At 33.7% G+C, this 17557-nt stretch overlaps 2 protein-coding genes across 2 annotated transcripts in view; both read right to left on the bottom strand.

Annotated features, from left to right (window-relative positions):
* ENTHD1 (ENTH domain containing 1) overlaps positions 1-17557 on the bottom strand; it is a 135227-nt gene that overhangs the window by 63279 nt on the left and 54391 nt on the right. Inside the window, exon 3 of the mRNA XM_063115621.1 lies at positions 10728-10846. Coding sequence (XP_062971691.1) covers positions 10728-10846 — 119 coding nt within the window. The remainder of the gene's footprint in view (positions 1-10727; positions 10847-17557) is intronic.
* LOC134360900 (low molecular weight phosphotyrosine protein phosphatase) lies at positions 5390-6055 on the bottom strand. Its single transcript, XM_063075786.1, has one exon. It carries the CDS (start codon positions 6048-6050, stop codon positions 5574-5576), a length of 477 nt encoding a protein of 158 aa, XP_062931856.1. The 5' UTR covers positions 6051-6055; the 3' UTR covers positions 5390-5573.

Below are 17557 nucleotides of genomic sequence, written 5' to 3'. Positions count from 1 at the left end.
GTCTTGGCTAGAGCAATGCCAAGTGGAAACATGAGGTTGGAGCTGCAGCAGGGAAACCCCATAAGTGCCATGCCCAGTGGAACCGTGAGAGCAGGACCACCATGGAGACCCCAGAATTGTGGAGCTATAAGCATGCAATGCCAGCCTGTGAGAGCTAAAGGATCACCTGAGACCAGGAAAGCCATACAAGTGGAGCTGCCTGAGGATTTGGGGACCTAACACTCACACCAGTGTGCAGAGGATGTCCAACATGAAGTCAAGTGTACATGATTCACCAGCTTTGAGATTTAATGCCTGCCCTACTGGGTTTTGGACTTGTTCGGGACCTGTTACCCTCTTCTTTTAGGTTTTCTCCCTTTTCAAATGGGAATATGTACCCATGTTTGTACCACCATTATATCTTGGAAGTAGATAATGTATTGATTTCACAGATGGGACACTGAACATTGGACTTTTCAGTTGAACAAGTTAAGATTTTGGGGATGAAATGAATGTACGTGCATGTGAAAAAGACGTGAGTTTTGGAGGGCCAGGGGAGGAATGTAGTAGATTGAATGTCCCCCCAAAACTCACTGAAACTTGAATTGTGTCCCCCAAGATTTATGTATTAGAAAATTAGCCCCCATTGTGACTGTTAAGAGTGTGAGAAATCCTATTATGGTAACTGAAAGGTGGAGCCTTGAAGAGATGATTGTAGGACCATGCAGTAGTGAATGAATGAATAATGGTGGTCAAGGGTGTGGTTGTGACGGCTTTAAAAAGAGAGTGAATGAGGAGGTTACACTCTCTGCTTTGCTCTCTCTGCTTCCACCATCTTGCAATGTCAGGGGTCACTGCTGCCACCCTCCAGATGTGTTCCTTGGACTTTGCACTCCTCAGCCTCAGAAACTGTAAGCAATAAATTTCATTTTCTTATGAATTACCCAGTTCCAGGTACTGTGTTATAAGCAACAGAAATGGACTAATACAGTAACTCACATGTAAGTTATCTATATATCCGGGGTCTGAGTTTAAGGTGATTTTCCACCCTTGGGAATCCCACTCCTTCCTGAAGACCTTGTGTAGACAGCAATGATTTTGACTAGGGCATTACCTTACCCTACCACCCCTTTGAGCATCCTTAAAGCACACTATCTCAGAGGCCAATTATTTTGTTTCACTGGTAATACTAAAGCTACGTGTGTGTATCTTTTATTCATATTTTAAAACTTTAACTTTTTATCATGGAGTAAAAAGTAGACAGAACAGGTAATCAATCCAACAATCAGGTTAAGCAATCAACTCATGGCCAATCTTATTTCATTTTTATACTTACCATGTCCTGTCTGTTTTATTTTGAAGCAAACCCTAGATATATCACTTATTTCAATATGGATCTCTTAGTCCATTCAGGCTGCTATAATAAAATACACTATCTCAGAGTGTATTCAACTGGGTGTCTTATAAATGACAAAAATTTATTTAGTACAGTTTTGGAGATTGGCAAGTCCAAGATCAAAGTGCCATCAGATCTGGTGTCTGATGAGGAGCTATCTCCTAGAAAGCTGTTTGTTTGCTGTAACCTCTCATGGCAGAAGGTGTCCAAGAAGCTTTGTTGCATCTCTTTTCATAAGGGAAGAGCCCTCATGACCTAATCACCTCCCATAGTTCCCACCTCTTAATACCATCACCTTGGGGTTAGGATTTCAAAATTCAGTGAATTTTGGGGAAAAACAAATATTCATACTGTAGGAATCTTTAAATGGTAAGAATTCTTTAACACCATCATAACTATATCACACTGATAAACTTCACAATAACTTCTTAAAGTCATGAATTATCATAAACTGTTCACATTTCCAATTTCTCATAAATATCATAAGTAGATTTTTCTATAGCTTGTTTGAAAAAGGATCCAAATAAAGTCTATATAGTGAAATTGGTTGGTATGTCTTTTTTTTTCCCTCCTGTGAAATGGGCATAACTTTTTCCCAGCACTTTATTAAGGTAACAACTTACAAAATTATAGTACAAAATCACATCTGGGCTATCGACATTGACACAGTCAAGACACGGAATATTTCCATCACAATCACAAGGATCCTTCTTGATGCTCTTTTACAATCATACCCTCACCCACAGCCCCTACTAATCTGTTCTTCATTTCTATAATTTTAATACTTGAAGAATGCTATATAAATGGATTCGCACAGCACGTGACCTTTTGAGATTGGCTTTTTTTCATCTGGTATAATTCCTGGAGACTCATCCAAATTGTCACATGTATCAATACTTCCTTCCTTTTCATTGCTGAGTTGTATCCACAATATAAATGTATCACAGTTTGTTTACCTGTTAAAGGACACCTAGGTTGTTTCTAGATTTTGGCTATAACAAATAAAGCTAGTTTGAACATTTATGTACAGGTTTTTGCATGATATAAATGTTCATATCTCTGGGATAAATGCAATTGCTGGGTAGCATGGTAGTGACATGTTTACTTTTTATAAGAAACTACCAAACTGTTCTCCAGAGTAGCTGTACCATTTTGTATTCCCACCACTAATATACGAGTGATCCAATTTCTCCACACTCCCACCAGCACTTGATGTTGTCACTATTTTTTATTTTAGCCATTTTGATACTTCATTGCATGTGTAAATTTCATTTTCCTGAAGGCTAATAATGTTGAGCATCTTTTCAAATGCTTATTTGACATCTGTATTTGCTGAAATGACTGTTCATATCACTTGCCTATTTTCTAATTCAATTGTTTGGTTTTAAACTAATAAGTTTTGACAGTTCTTTATATGCTCCAGATATTAGTTCTTTGCCAGATAAGTGGTTTGCAAATATTTTCTCCCCGTCCGTATCCTGTCTTTTCATCCTCTTAACAGGGTCTTTTGCATAGAAAAAGTTTTTAATTTTGATGAGTCCTGATTTATCAATTTTTTTCCTGTTAGGGATCATGCTTCTGGCCAGCTTTAGAGCCCAAAGATTTTTCTCCTATATTTACCAAAAATTTTATAATTTATATTTTACATTTAAGTCCATGACTCATTTGTTGTGTAATTCTTTCTGTATTAGGTTTAGGTTGAGATTCATGGTTTTGCCTATGAATGTCTAATTGCTCCAGCACCACCTGTTGAAAAGGCTATCCTTCCTCCATTGAATTTCTTTTGCACCTTTGTCAAAAATCAGTTGGCCATCTTTGTGTGGATCTATTTCTGGATTCTCTATTCTGTTACACTGATCTACATGTCTGTCTCTCCATCAATACCACATTCTTTTGGTCACTTTAGCTATGCAGTGAGTGCCTTAATAACAGGCAGAGTGATCACTCCCATTTTATGCTCTTTTTCAGGATTGTTTTAACTATCCTAGGGACTGTGCCTTTCCATATCAATCTCAGAATAAGCTTATTATCTATGACTACAAAACACTTTGCTGGGATTTTGATAGGAATTACATTAAATCTATAGAGTAATTAGGGGCATCTTCACCGTGACATCTTTACTATGTTGAGTCTTCCGATCTATATATATGGTATGTCTCTCCATTTATTCAGGTCTTCTTTAATTTCTTTCATTATTCTTATAATTTTCAACATATAGATCTTATACATGTTTTGTCACATTTATATCTAAGTATTTAATTTTGGAAGAGTAACTGTAAATGGCATTATTTCTTAATTTCAGTTTCCACATGTTCATTGTTACTATGTAAAAATCCCATTGATTTTTGTATGCTGATTTTGTATCCTACAACCTTAGTGTTTTTAAGAGGATTTTTCTGTATTTGTTTCTTTGAGATTTTCTATACAGACAATCATGTCATCTTTAAACAGGGAAAGTTTTATCGCTTCCTTTACATTTTGCATGACTTTATGTCTTTTTCTTGTCTTATTGCAGTGGCTAGAACTTCCAAGACTATGTTTAATAAGAGCAGTAAGAGTAGATGTCCTTGATTTGTTCCTGATTTTAAAGGGAAAGCATTTATTATTAAGTATGATGTTAGTTGCAGGTTTTCTGTAGATAATCTTTATCAATTTAAGGAAATACTCTTCTATTTATAGTTTGCTGAGAATTTTTATTATAAGTGGGTGTTGGATTTTATCAAATGCTTCTCTGTACCAGTTGAAATCATCCTATGATTTTTCTTCTTTAGCTTGTAGATATGATCAATTACATTGGTTGATTTTCAAATGCCAAACCAGCCTTCCATACCTGAATTGAATCCTATTTGGTCAGGGCACATAATTCTTTTTATACATTGCTAGATTCAATCAGCTAATATTATGTCCAGGATTTTTGCATCTAATTCCATGAGAAATATCGGTCTGTAGTTTTCTTTTTTTGTACTGTCTTTATCTAATATTGGTATCAGGGTAAACCTGCCTCATAAAATAATTTGGGAACTGCTCCCTCCTCTTCTATTTTCTGGAAGACAGTGTGTAAAACTGCTGTTAATTCTCCTTTATTTTTTTTTTTTTTTATTTTTTATTTTTTTTATATCTCACTTGTATTTTTATAACACCCCGGTTTATTTTGACAACAATCTTTTCTGACTTATATCCATATGAATTTGAGATTAGTTATCCCAAAGTACACAGAAATTACCTATATTTACCTGTAAGATTATTAAATGCTGACGAATACTTATTAACACATCAATTTAAGCACGCCAATGCAATAGAACTTTTTCCAACTTTTGAAATTATTTTTTCCCACCTAATCCAATTTATATCTGACATTTAGTTTACATGTGTATGTAAAACAGACAAATTCTTCAACTGACCATAAGATAAACCAGCATACAAGTGTCCATACTTCTGTATATAATTAAATTTTCAGAGGCAAAGTGGTTCAAATAGGAGCAAATAATTTGACCTCATGAAATAAACCAGACAAAAGAAGTATTACACGTGCTGAAGATTAATTCCAAAAATTTTTCTCCTTCCTGTTTTTTAAACATACAAGTGTGCACTATGGGTGTGTGTGAATTAAAACACTTCTAATCTAGACTGTGATCTCCTATGTACAGGCTATTGTTACTCAATAAAAAGCCCTGGGGCAAAGAGTGAGGTAGCACAGGTGAGAGAGGGCACCTGTCCTCATGAAGCTATCCACACAAACTACTGCAGAGGTAGACTCAATTTCCTAAGTCTCAATGGGCTCAGGTGCTGACCTGGGCCTTTCAAGTGATGTTTTACTTCATTTTTGTTGTTCTATATGAAGGCACTTCAAAAAGTTCGTGGAAAAATAGAATTGCAGGACATACAGATCTTTCCACGAACTTTCTGAAGTGTCTTCCAATGCTGTTTGTTCCACTGTTTTGTAATTGGGGCAAACTGGGAGGTTCAACTAGTGCACAAACACTTGGTATACTCCATAAACTCCCCCATAAACTGTCTGAATCAAAGATTTTTATTTTTTCTTCTGCCAAACACAACTGAGTTGCATCTACAATTATTTTCAAGATATGAAACAGTAAATCAACTGAAGAAACAGCTGGGGCCTTGGACTGTGGAGCACACTGGCTGAGAAATGCAGAGGGTGGGGACGATCACCGCCTGCAGCAGAGCATGGCCAGCCTCAGTGCGCCTTCTCCAGGAACGCCGAGCAACACCTGACACACTGCTGGTACACCGCCTCAAAGTCAGAGTCATTCCCATAATAAGGATCTTCAATAATAAGCTGTTTTTGTGGATCATAGCTCCCAAGTAGTTCAATTTTAGCTTTGCAGTTTTTAACTTGATTACTTTTTCTCTTCAAATCCCTCAGATTGCTTTCATCCATACACAGTATATAATCAAATGTGGTGAAGTCTTCTTTGGTCACCTGCCGGGCTACGTGACTCATGGGAATACCATGCCTCTTCATGCAGCTTTGCCCCCGATAATCAGGAGGGTTCCCTACTTCATACGTGGATGTCGCTGCACTGTCTATCCTCCAATTATCTGAAACATTTTGGTCAGTTACAAGTTTTCTGAAAACTGCTTCTGCAATCGGTGACCGACAGATGTTACCCAGGCACACGAACAGCACCGACTTGGGAACCTGCTCGGCCATCTTCCGCGCGCCTTAATTCTCCTTTAAATGTCTGGTAGGATTCTCCAGTAAAACCTTCTGGGCCTACAGATTTATTTTTCAGGAGAATGTAAGGTACATTATAATTATGCAAAATATTTCCAGAGTTTCAATAAGAAATTTAAGAACAAGGTATAATCAAAGAAATCTAGCTGCTTCTATTCCTCCTTTTTTTATTTTTATGGTTTACCTTTACTTGTTAGTTATTAAATATAAGCAAATGGAAAATCCAGGAATAGAATTAAACATAAACGGGAATTTATTATGTGATAGAAGTCAATTCAAATCAGAGGAAAAGATGGATTAATCAACAAATGATATTGAGACACATGATTATCATTTGTAAAAGTAAAATTTAAAAGTGGATCTCTAATGCTTTCCAACAAAACAAATTCCTGATAAATAAGATTTAAATACATAAAAAATATTAAAGCATAAAAAAGCCAAGGTGATTTCTTACAAAACTAAACATACTCTTACCAAAAGATCCAGCAATTGTGCTCCTTGGTATTCATCCAAAAGAGCTTATGTCCACACAAAAACCTGCATACAGATCAGCTTTATTCATAATTGTCAAAACTTGGATACAACCAAAATATACTTCAGTAAGTGAATGGATAAACTGTGATACATCCAGACAATGGAATAATATTCAGCACTAGAAAGAAATGAGCTATCAAGCCACGAAAAGACATCGAGAAACCTTAAGTGCATATTGTTAAGTGAAAGAAGCCAATCTGCAAGGCTACATATTGTATGATCCCAACTATATGACATTCTGGAAAAGGCAAAACTAGGAAGACAGTAAAAGGATCAGTGATTACCAGACACTGGGGGGAGGGAATGATGAACAGGCAGCGCCCAGAGGACTTTTAGGGCAGTGGATACATTTGTCAAAACCCCAAGAGTGAACCCTAATATGAACTACAAACTTTGAGTGATGATGATGTGTCAGTGTAGGTTCATCAACTGTAACAAATGTACCACTTTGAGGGGATGATGATACTGGGGGAGGCTGTGCCTGTAGGGGAACAGAGAATATAAAGGGAAATCTCTATACTTTTGGCTAAATTTTGCTGGAAACCTAAAATGGCTCTAAAACATAGTCTATTCAAAGGAAAAAAAAAAAAGCCAGAGCAGCTTTTTATAAAGTCTTAGAGTAAGGAAGGTCTTACTAAGAATGACTTAAAATCTAGAAGCCATAAGGAAAGACAGGTGAATTTGACTACATAAAAATTAAAGACATCTATAAGGCAAAAAACAAAAATGCCATAAGTAAAATCAAATATCAAATTAAAAACTTAAAATGAATAGACAGACAAAGAACCAAACAATGGGCTAATTATTTAAGAGACAAACAGCTCTTAGAAACTGGTAAGAAAAAGATGAGAAACTAAACAGGAAACTAAGCAAAGGACATTAATAGAGTTAATAATAAAAAGAAAATGTATGTGCCCCAGGAACACACACAAGTTTTTCAATCTTATATATAATTACAATACAACAAAACAAAAATTTTCTACCTCTCAGACTGACAAAAATGCAAAAATCTGTTACTACTCAGTATTTGCAAAGATGAGGGAAGTCAATCTGATACACTGTAAATATAAACAGGTGCAACTTTTGGTAGGACAATTTGGCAGCACTTTTCAAAACTAAAAATAAATAAAGCCTTTCAGCAGTTCCACTTTCTGGGAAAGTATGTACAAGGATTGTTATTGCAACAATGCTTTTAATAGGCAAAACCCTTCAATGGTAACCAAAAGGGAATTTGTTAAAAAATCTCTAAACAATTAGCGATAGGGTATGGTTAAATAAACTAAGATTCATTTATATATCAAGAAAACAGTACAGCTGTATGTACCGATATAGAAATATGTCCATAATATGTATAGTGGAAAAAAATTTTTGAAACATTATACATTGAATAATTACACTTACTATACTGAAAGATGTCCAGCATATGTTGTTTAGTTCAAAGTATGTTACACAGCAATATATATTGGATGATTCCATTTAGGCAAAATAAATGTATGGACACAGAAAATTTCCCAAAAATCCATAAAAAACTTAATAGTTAGTAATAGTTGCTTCTGAGGAAAGGAACTCAAAGAGTATAAAGGAGTAAGTAGAAACTTTGGTCTTCACTCTTTACCCTTTTATATTGTTTTAACTTTTTTCAATAAGTATTTTCTAATTTAGAAAGAAGTAATAAAAGCACAAATTTGAAAATAAAATAGGACTTTGATGCATAAAGCAGTGATGCAGCAAAGAGACAGAAGAATGATGAGTTAGCATAATTAGAATAAGTATAATTTCCATTTCTCTAGCAACTGACAAGTTTAAATTTTTGCAAATATAATAAACAGCATGCTAATAAACCAAAGAATAAAAACTGTATACTTTTCACTTAGAAAAATAATAAATGGAGACAGTAGAAAATAAATATTTATAATGCATCACTATCAATTTAGTAACTCATGACTAGACTGAAGGTTTTGGTCAGCTTTCATTTTGTGTGAACCAATTCATAGTATCCCTGTTTGTTGTTATGGAAACAAGTGCAACCAAAAAAATCACAATGTCATTGCTGAATCCCCTCGAAAGATACAAATAGATACCTCGAAAGATACCAAGAAAGAGAGAAAAGTGAAAATAAATAGAAAATATTTGGAGAAAATCAGAGATAACTTTCTCAGAATTTAAACAGAGATGAAAAAATCACCCACTGAAAAGTCCCACGGGTGAGAAAGAAAAGAGAAAAAGAAAACCCACATTTAAGCATATTGCAGTAAAATTTAAGTCTTTTCAATAAATGGTGCTGAAACAACTGGACATCTATAGGCAAAAAAAATTATTTTTTTAAAGAACCTCTACTTATACTTCATACCTTATATAAAATTAATTCAAAATAGATCACAGACTTAAATGTAAAACTTAACACTTTTAGGAGAAAACCTATGTGACCTTGGGTTAGGCAAAGATTTCTTAGATATGACACCCAAAGGGAAAAAATGATAAACTGAAATTCCTCAAAACTGACAACTCCTGCCCTGTGAAAGATATTGTTAAAAAGAAAAGCCACAGACTGGAAGAAAATATACACAGATCCCATATCTGACAAAGGACTTGTATCCAGAATATATGAAGAACTCACAAAACTCAATGGTAAATAAACAATTAGAAAATAGGCAAAAGACATATTTCACTAAAGAGAAGTTATAATGGCACAAATAAGCACATGAAAAGATGCTCGACATCATTAACCGATTGGAAAATGCAAATTAAAAACACAATGAGATATCACTACAAACCTATTAGAAGAGCTAAAAATAAAAACAGTGTTAATACCAAAAGTTGGTGAGGATGCAGAGAAATTGGATCTTCCACACACTGCTGGTGGGAATATAAAATTGTACAGCCACTCTGGAAAACAGTTTGAGAGCTTCTTACAAAACTTAGCATGCACTTACGGTACAACCCAGCAATCACACTCTTGGACATTTATCCCAGAGATATGAGTTCGCACACAAAAATCTGTACATAAATATTCACAGCAGCTTTTTCCATAAATAGCCAAAACCCAGAAATACCCTAATATTCTTCAATGGGTGAACAATTGAACATACTCTGATAAATCCTTACAATAGGATGCTACTCAACCATAAAAAAGAATGAATTACTGATATGTGCAACAAGCTGAATAGACTTCAAGAGCATTACACTGAGTGAAAAAAATTCAATTTCAGAAGGTTACATACTGTCTGATTCCATTTATATAACATTCTAGAAATCATAAAACTATAGAGATGGAGAAAAGATTACTGGTTACTAGGTTGGGGTTGGGGTTAGGGTTAGGAGTGAGCTGGATAGCAGGAGGGACTTCTTTTGTGGTGCTGGTTACATACATCTATACATGGGATAAAGCCACATAGAACCACACACACGAATGCAGATTAAAAAACTGAATACTGAATTGAAAGACTGAATAAGATCTGTAGTCTAGTTGGCAGTTACATACCAATGTCCATTCCCTGGTTTCGATATTGTATTGTAGCTATATAAGATGTCAACACTGGGGGAAGCTGGGGGAAGGTACACAAGACTCTACTATTTTTCCAACTTCCTGTGAATCTACAATTATTTCACAATAAAAAGCTTTTCAAATGAGTAGAGAAACATGGACTATTCAATACATTAAATATTGCCTATCCACAGAAGTAAAAATACAATAAGAGCTCTATCTTACACTATGTAGTAAAATTCAACACAGAAGAAAAAATAAGAGAACATTTTTATTACTTTAGGATAAAAATAATTTCTTAAGAATTTTTTAAAAAGCACAAATCATAAAGGAAAACTTCATTATTGACCTTATTCATATCTAACCCCTGTATAAAAAAAGACACCAAAAACAAAGTTAAAAGACAAGTACAGTATCTCTGAACACATGAAGCTGGAAAAGGCAAGACAACAGATTATTCCTGAGGGCCACCAGAAAGGAACATAGCTCTGCAAACACCTCATTTTAGGCCACTGAGACCTGGGTCAGACTTCTAACCTGCAAAACTGTAAGATAACAAATTTGTATTGTTTTAAGGCATGAAACGTGCTAACTTGTAGTTACGGAAACAATAGGAAACTATGATAACGACTTACCTCTGTCGATTTCCAAGCATTAATCTTGAGTGGTAGTGTTTCCTGGGACAACACAGTTCCAGTAAACAACTGAATGTCTGGACACTGTTCATATTCCAATCCTGCCTTGGAAGTGTTTTCTGTCAAAAGCATAAAGCTAAGATTTTACATTGGCAAAAACAGTAATATTTTAATATTAGCTCACAATTTTTAAGTTAATCACTTCTGAAGATTCATTATGCCTACTAAATATATATCACTTGCCAATAGTTTCCTATGAGTTTTAAGCACTTTAATATACCTCTTTATAATAACTGATACATTCAAACTGATTTTAAAAAGACAACTCAAATTCTAGCCCTTTCCCACATCAACAACTCTATTATAAAACACCTTTCTAAAAAATAAGGTATAATATAGTATAGAAAATAGAGTTTGAAATGTGAAAGTTATTCAAATGCAATTTTAGCAAAGTAGGAATGACAACTATAATTATTCTTATTAATATTTAAAGTAAATTTATTTTTGCATTGTGAATTTCATGTGTTCTAAGAGAAACTAACCAAAAATATAGATTATCTGATAAGAAAAAGAACTTTTAACACAATTTTTAAAATTTAACTTAAACATAGAAAGTAAAATATACCAGTGAAAATAAACTGATATTTCTACTTACATTTTTTTGCTAAATTTAATGTTTTTGCAGTTTTAATATCATTTTCCTTCCTATGTATTAGTATGAACTCTAAAAAATCTCTCAACGTATTAGTATCAACTGTATCTCAGCATATTCAAACTGGTATATGCGTACTACTGGGGGTATGTAAAAACTTCCCAAGGGCTAGGTGGGCATAGTTTTAAAGGAATCAATTTCCAGATTGGCAACTTCCACATATATGCTTTCCAAAAACTGATCTGCCTGAGAATGTAATCGTGCAGAGGCATCAGGCTAGTTCTTTCCCCCTTCCTTCTCTTAATTAATTTTCTCCCATTTTACAAAAGAAAGACATATCCTCACCCATATTATGGTACATCTTCCCAATCCATAAGAACCTCTAAGGCACCAAACAGTAGTAAAAAATACTGGTCTAGGAAAAACCCCCTTTAATCAAGGTATGAAAACCCCAAAGTAGAGCTTTAAGGTTTGTCCTGCCTCATACATATTTCTTTTAATAGCACAGCATGGCATAAATAACAGGGTATTTTGGTCCATACAGGGATGTCTGGTATTCAGACATATTACAGCATGGGGCATGACAGTGAACAAGTTTCATTTAATATCTTTGTGCTTTTCATCCCCCAACTATTGTTAAAGAATGCATCATTTCTAAGGAAGAGTCCTCTGAAAGCAAAGCAAAGAAACCACAAGAGGCAGGAGGAGCACTTTATGTGGCCAATGCAATGCTCATGACAAGGCTCCATGCCTGAGCTATCCATCTTAGGAATTCAGCAGTGTGAAGACAATCAGAGTGATGTCTGTTTACACATTTATTTGACTAAAGTAAGACATTTTCTGAAAAAAACTTTAAATTTGATTTGGCTACTTTATTTTGACAGTGAGGGCTGGCTTTGCCAACTAGGCTATATGGGTAAATACTTCCCCAAAATTGAATAAGCCAAACCTGTCGGTTCTAAAGAGTTTGATGAAAATACATTTAAAACATATGATACAATACAATTGTTTTCTAAAAAATGTATTGTATTGACAGGTATGTTGCAATTAATATTTTTATTTTTCCCACACTTCTGGAGTATATTGGGTTATAAAGTACAACAGGTTTAATTAATAGTTATTTGATACATTTTAGTAAAGATTTTTTGGTATTATTCCCAGAAGTTGAGAAAGTAAATTACTCCTAATGACTGTTTAACAAGTCTTTTTCTAAGTAGGGTGTTTCCAATTCTTTGCTTTCCACAACATTGAAGAAAGGCCTAAGTAACAGTTGGCAAGAGATGAAAAATATTTTTATAATAAATCACTATATAATTTTTGGCATATTACTTGAAAGGAATTCATAGAATTGACTGACAGTGCTATAATAAACCACTTCTAGTCCCACATATAATTTATGTGAACAAGTTTTCTCAGCATTCACATCTATAAAAATGTAAACCAGAGAATTTACACTGAACTCTGCTTATATTTAGCAATAGGTAATATTCATATATAGGTAAATAAACAGTTCCATGAATCTCATAAAAGCATGTATTTCCAATAAAATTATATTCTTTATCTTTGATAATTATTTATAAAAATTTATAATCCATCGGGCCGAGCCCGTGGCGCACTCGGGAGAGTGCGGTGCTGGGAGCGCGGCAACGCTTCCACCACGGGTTCGGATCCTACATAGGAATGGCCGGTGCACTCACTGGCTGAGTGCTGGTCACGAAAAAGACAAAAAAAAAAAAATTTATAATCCATTTATTTGGTCTTATCAATTGTGTACTCACAATAATTGTAATGATAAGTCAATCTAGAAGAAATATTTTACCACTTAAAAGCCCTTAGTCACAGAAAATTTAGAAAAATAATTTTAACTTACATATGTATTTGATATAGGACTTTCAAGCATAAAAATACTTTATATTAGGATAAAATTCCATGAGGAATGTGCAATAAAAATATGACTTCAAGGAGAAAAAGGAATAATGTAAAATTTCTAACAGTTAAAGAAAACTTCATGCATTTTTCAAATAAATGACTACAAGTATCAATCACAATGGTGTATAGATTCCTTTAGATACACTTAAAAGAATGATATAACAGTTTTGTTTATTTTGGTTTTGGTTTCTTTTGTCTTTAACATCAATATTTACAATATGTAAGAGTTACACCCTTTCAGTTATTTTACTTAAAAAATTTCATGTCATCAAAAATGAGCAAGGGAGTACATAATTTTTCAAAATCATTTCAGGGGTTACGTAAGAAAAATATCTTGAAAAGCAATGGTATAAGACATGATCCTTGCCTTCAAAAAGTTCATAGGCTGACTAGGGAGATAAGTCTAACATACAGACTTATGGGAAATAATCAGAGAACAATTATATGCTAAAGTTTCCTGAATTAACTAACTTTAGAAATAAACACACTAAAGAGGAATAAAAGCAATGTGCACCACAGTAATCAGGCAGAGCCTTAAACAGGAAGTAAAATTTGAACAAGGCTTTGAAGGATCACTAGAATTCTGATAAATGTAGAGGAAGAGAGAAGTTACTCCAAGCAAGAAGAAGTATGTGGGCAAAAGGAGCAAGTATGGTAGATGCCAGAGACACTAAAGAAATAACAAGAACTTTTCATGTATGGTTCTTACTTCATTTTGTTGTAACTTTACATGAAAATGCACAATTAAAATGGGCTTATTTTGGACTTGGAGATTTTATAATTAATACCAGCAAACAGTGGTGACTTGAGGCTTAGCACCTATCTGCTATCACTGGATTTAATCAGGAACTATATTATCACTCCTTCAGCATTCAAAACCAAAATTATCTTTGAAATGATATGGACTTAGACATCAGAGAAGTGTATTAATAAAAATTTCAGAAAGTCAATTTTGAAGTAAACTATGAGAAAAATTAAGGAATAGCAAGAATTGTGAAAGAAAAAATGTCTTACATATTTGGAGATTAATTTTGGCCTAGAATAGCTTAAATGTCATATATATACCTTAAGTTACCTTATGGGACAAGAAAGAAAATTGAATATAATGAGTCTATGGAAATGTACTAAATTTTTCTTTTTTAAAGTTTCAGCACAACACTGGAAGTAAAGTGTGCTTAATTAGATTAGGTGATTACACACATTTATTTCTAGGTTTTCACAAGCAGGTGGAAGGGAGAAAACACACTTAAGTTCCTTAGTGGAAATGAAGTCCCTTTGGTATCATAAGCTACTTATCAATTGAGACTGTGAAGTCACAAGCCAAAGAGGACTAGTAAGGGAATGAGTAACCACAGAAGAAAAAGTTAAAGTGTTGCAGGAAATTAAGATATTGAGTTTTATGAAAATGAGTGCCTAGATAGTGTAAGTACTTTGTAGAAACTATCTAGAGAGGAGCTGTAGATCTCGTTGAGCCTGTACCATTCAGATAATACCACAAAGCAGAATTGGTGAACCCTGTGATATTTCCTAGATGACATATCAAACTGACATTCAAACTATCAGAAATTAACAATGCAGCAGCATATTTTGGAATTGAAATGCTCCGTAAATTGAACAAATTTCCAAACTGTTCCATTCAGTATTTAGCACTAATAAACACTATTGTTATAAACTGACAATGTCCTTTCAGGTGTAATTTAAGTAAGTTAAGTCACTTACTTAACAAAATTAATTTTAATGACAGACAAATGTATTCCATCACAGAAGATATTCAGTGGGCTAATGAAGAAGTGGTAAGATATAAAAGTATTAGCAAAAACAGGGAATTTATCACCATTAAACCAACCTTACAAGAAATGCTGAAGTGAATCCTGTATTTGAAGCAAAAGGAAGATAACTACCATCAGGAAAATGTGCAAAAGTATGAAACTCACTGGTAGAACAGATGCACAAATGACAAAGATAAGAAATCAAACCTTATCACTACAGAAAACTACCAAACTGCAATGATAAACAATATGAGAGGAAAAAACAAAGAATATACAAAACAACCAGAAAAAAATTAATAACGTGACAGGACTGCTTACTTATCAATAATAGCCTTGAATGTAAATGAATTCCCCAATTAAAACATATAGACTGGCTAAATAGTTGGAAATAAAACAAGACCCAACTATATGCTGCCTACAAGAAACTCACTTTACCTATAAAGACACACAGACTGAAAGTGAAAGGATGAAAAAAGATATTCCACCCAAAGGAAAACAAAAGCAAGCAGGAGTAGTTAAGTCAAAAACTGTAAAAAGGGACAAGGTCATTATACAATAATAAAGGGATCAATTCAGCAAGAAGTTATAACAATTATAAATATATATGCACCCAACACTAGAACACCCATATATATATATATAAATAAAGTTATTAGGTCCAAAGGTAGATCCCCTTTCTCAGCATGGAACAGATCATTTACACAGAAAATCAACAAAGAAACATTGAATTTAAACTGCACTTTAGACCAAATGGACCTAACAGACATTTACAGAACATTTCATCCAACAGTTATACAGAATACAGCTAGAAGTTTATAGCAATAAACACCTACATCAAAAAGAAAGAAAAGATAGATTTCAAATAACCTAATGATGCATCTCAAGAAACTAGAAAAGGAAGAACAAACTAAAACCAAAATTGGCAGAAGGAAAAAAATAATAAAGATTAAAATAGAAATAAATGAAATTGAGAGTAAAAAAATACATATGAAAGACCAAGAAAATAAAAAATTGGTTTTTGGAAAAGATAAACAAAATAAACAAGCTGTTGGCTAGACTAACAAAGAGAGAAAAGACGCAAATAAGTAAAATCAGAAATGAAAAAGGAGACACTACAACTGATACCACAGAAATAGAAAGAGTCATTAGAAATTATTATGAACAGCAATACGCCAACAAATTGGTAAACCGAGAGGAAACAGATAAATTCCTGGACACATATATACCTTCCAAGATTGAATCAAAAAGAAATAGAAAACCTGAACAGACCAATTACAAGTAATGAGACTGAATCAGTAATAAAGTCTCCCATTAAAGAAAAGCCCAGGACCTGATGAATTCACTGTTGAATTCTATCTAACATTTAAAGGAGAACTAATACCAATTCATCTCAAACTCCTCCAGAAAACTGAAGAGGAGGAAATTCTTTCAAACTATATTATGAGGCCCACATTACCCCGATACCAAAATCAGACAAGGACACAACAAAAAAGAAAACAACAGGCTGATATCCCTGATGAACACAGATGCAAAAATCCTCAACAAAATACCAGCAAACTGAATCTAGCAGGATATTAAAAAACCATTCATTATCATCATGTGGGATTTATACCAGGGATGCAAGGATGGTTCAATATATGCAAATCAATAAATGCAATACATCATATCAACAGAACAGAGGACAAAAAACCCTATGATCATCTCAATTGAAGCAGAAAAAGCATCGGATAAAATTTAGAATTCCTTTATGATTAAAACAAAAAACAAACAAACAAAAAAACTCTTAACAAATTAGGTATAGAAGGTACCTCAGCACAATAAAGGCCATATATGACAAACCCACAGGTTGCATCATACTGAAAGCTTTTCCTCTAAAATGTAGAAGACGACAAGGATACCCACTGTCACCACTCTTATTCAATATATTACTGGAAGTCTTAGCCAGAGTTATTATGTAAGATAAAGAAATAAAATGCATCCAAATTAGAAAGGAAGAGGTCAAATTGTTCTTGTTTGCCAATGACATAGGAAACCCTAAAAGCTCCACCAAAAAAATTCTTAAAACTGATTTTAAAAAATTCAATAAAGACGTGGGATACAAAATCAACATACAAAAATCAGTAGCATTTGTATACACCAATAACAAAGTAGTTAAAAAAGAAATCAAGAAAGTAATCTCATTTACAATAGCTACAAATAATAATAATAACAATCTAGGAATTAATTTAACCAAGGAGGTGAAAAATCTCTACAAGAAAAACTATAAAACACTGATGAAAGAAATTGAAAAAGACATAAAGAAATGGAAAGACATCCCAGTTCATGGATTGGAAGAATTAATATTGTAAAAATGACCATACCACCAAAAGTTATTTACAGATTCAATGGAATCTCTATCAAAATACCAACAACATTCTTCACAGAAATAGAAAAACAATCCTAAAATTTACATGGGACCCTGAAAGACCCTGAATAGCCAA

Source organism: Cynocephalus volans, chromosome 12 (genome assembly GCF_027409185.1).
Source record: "Cynocephalus volans isolate mCynVol1 chromosome 12, mCynVol1.pri, whole genome shotgun sequence".
Taxonomy (NCBI): Eukaryota; Metazoa; Chordata; class Mammalia; order Dermoptera; family Cynocephalidae; genus Cynocephalus; species Cynocephalus volans.
This window is presented reverse-complemented; position numbering and strand designations above follow the sequence as displayed.

What these genes read in the sequence shown, in the direction of transcription:
- LOC134360900 (XM_063075786.1), bottom strand. Translation starts at nt 6,050, where the DNA reads ATGGCCGAGCAGGTTCCCAAGTCGGTGCTGTTCGTGTGCCTGGGTAAC.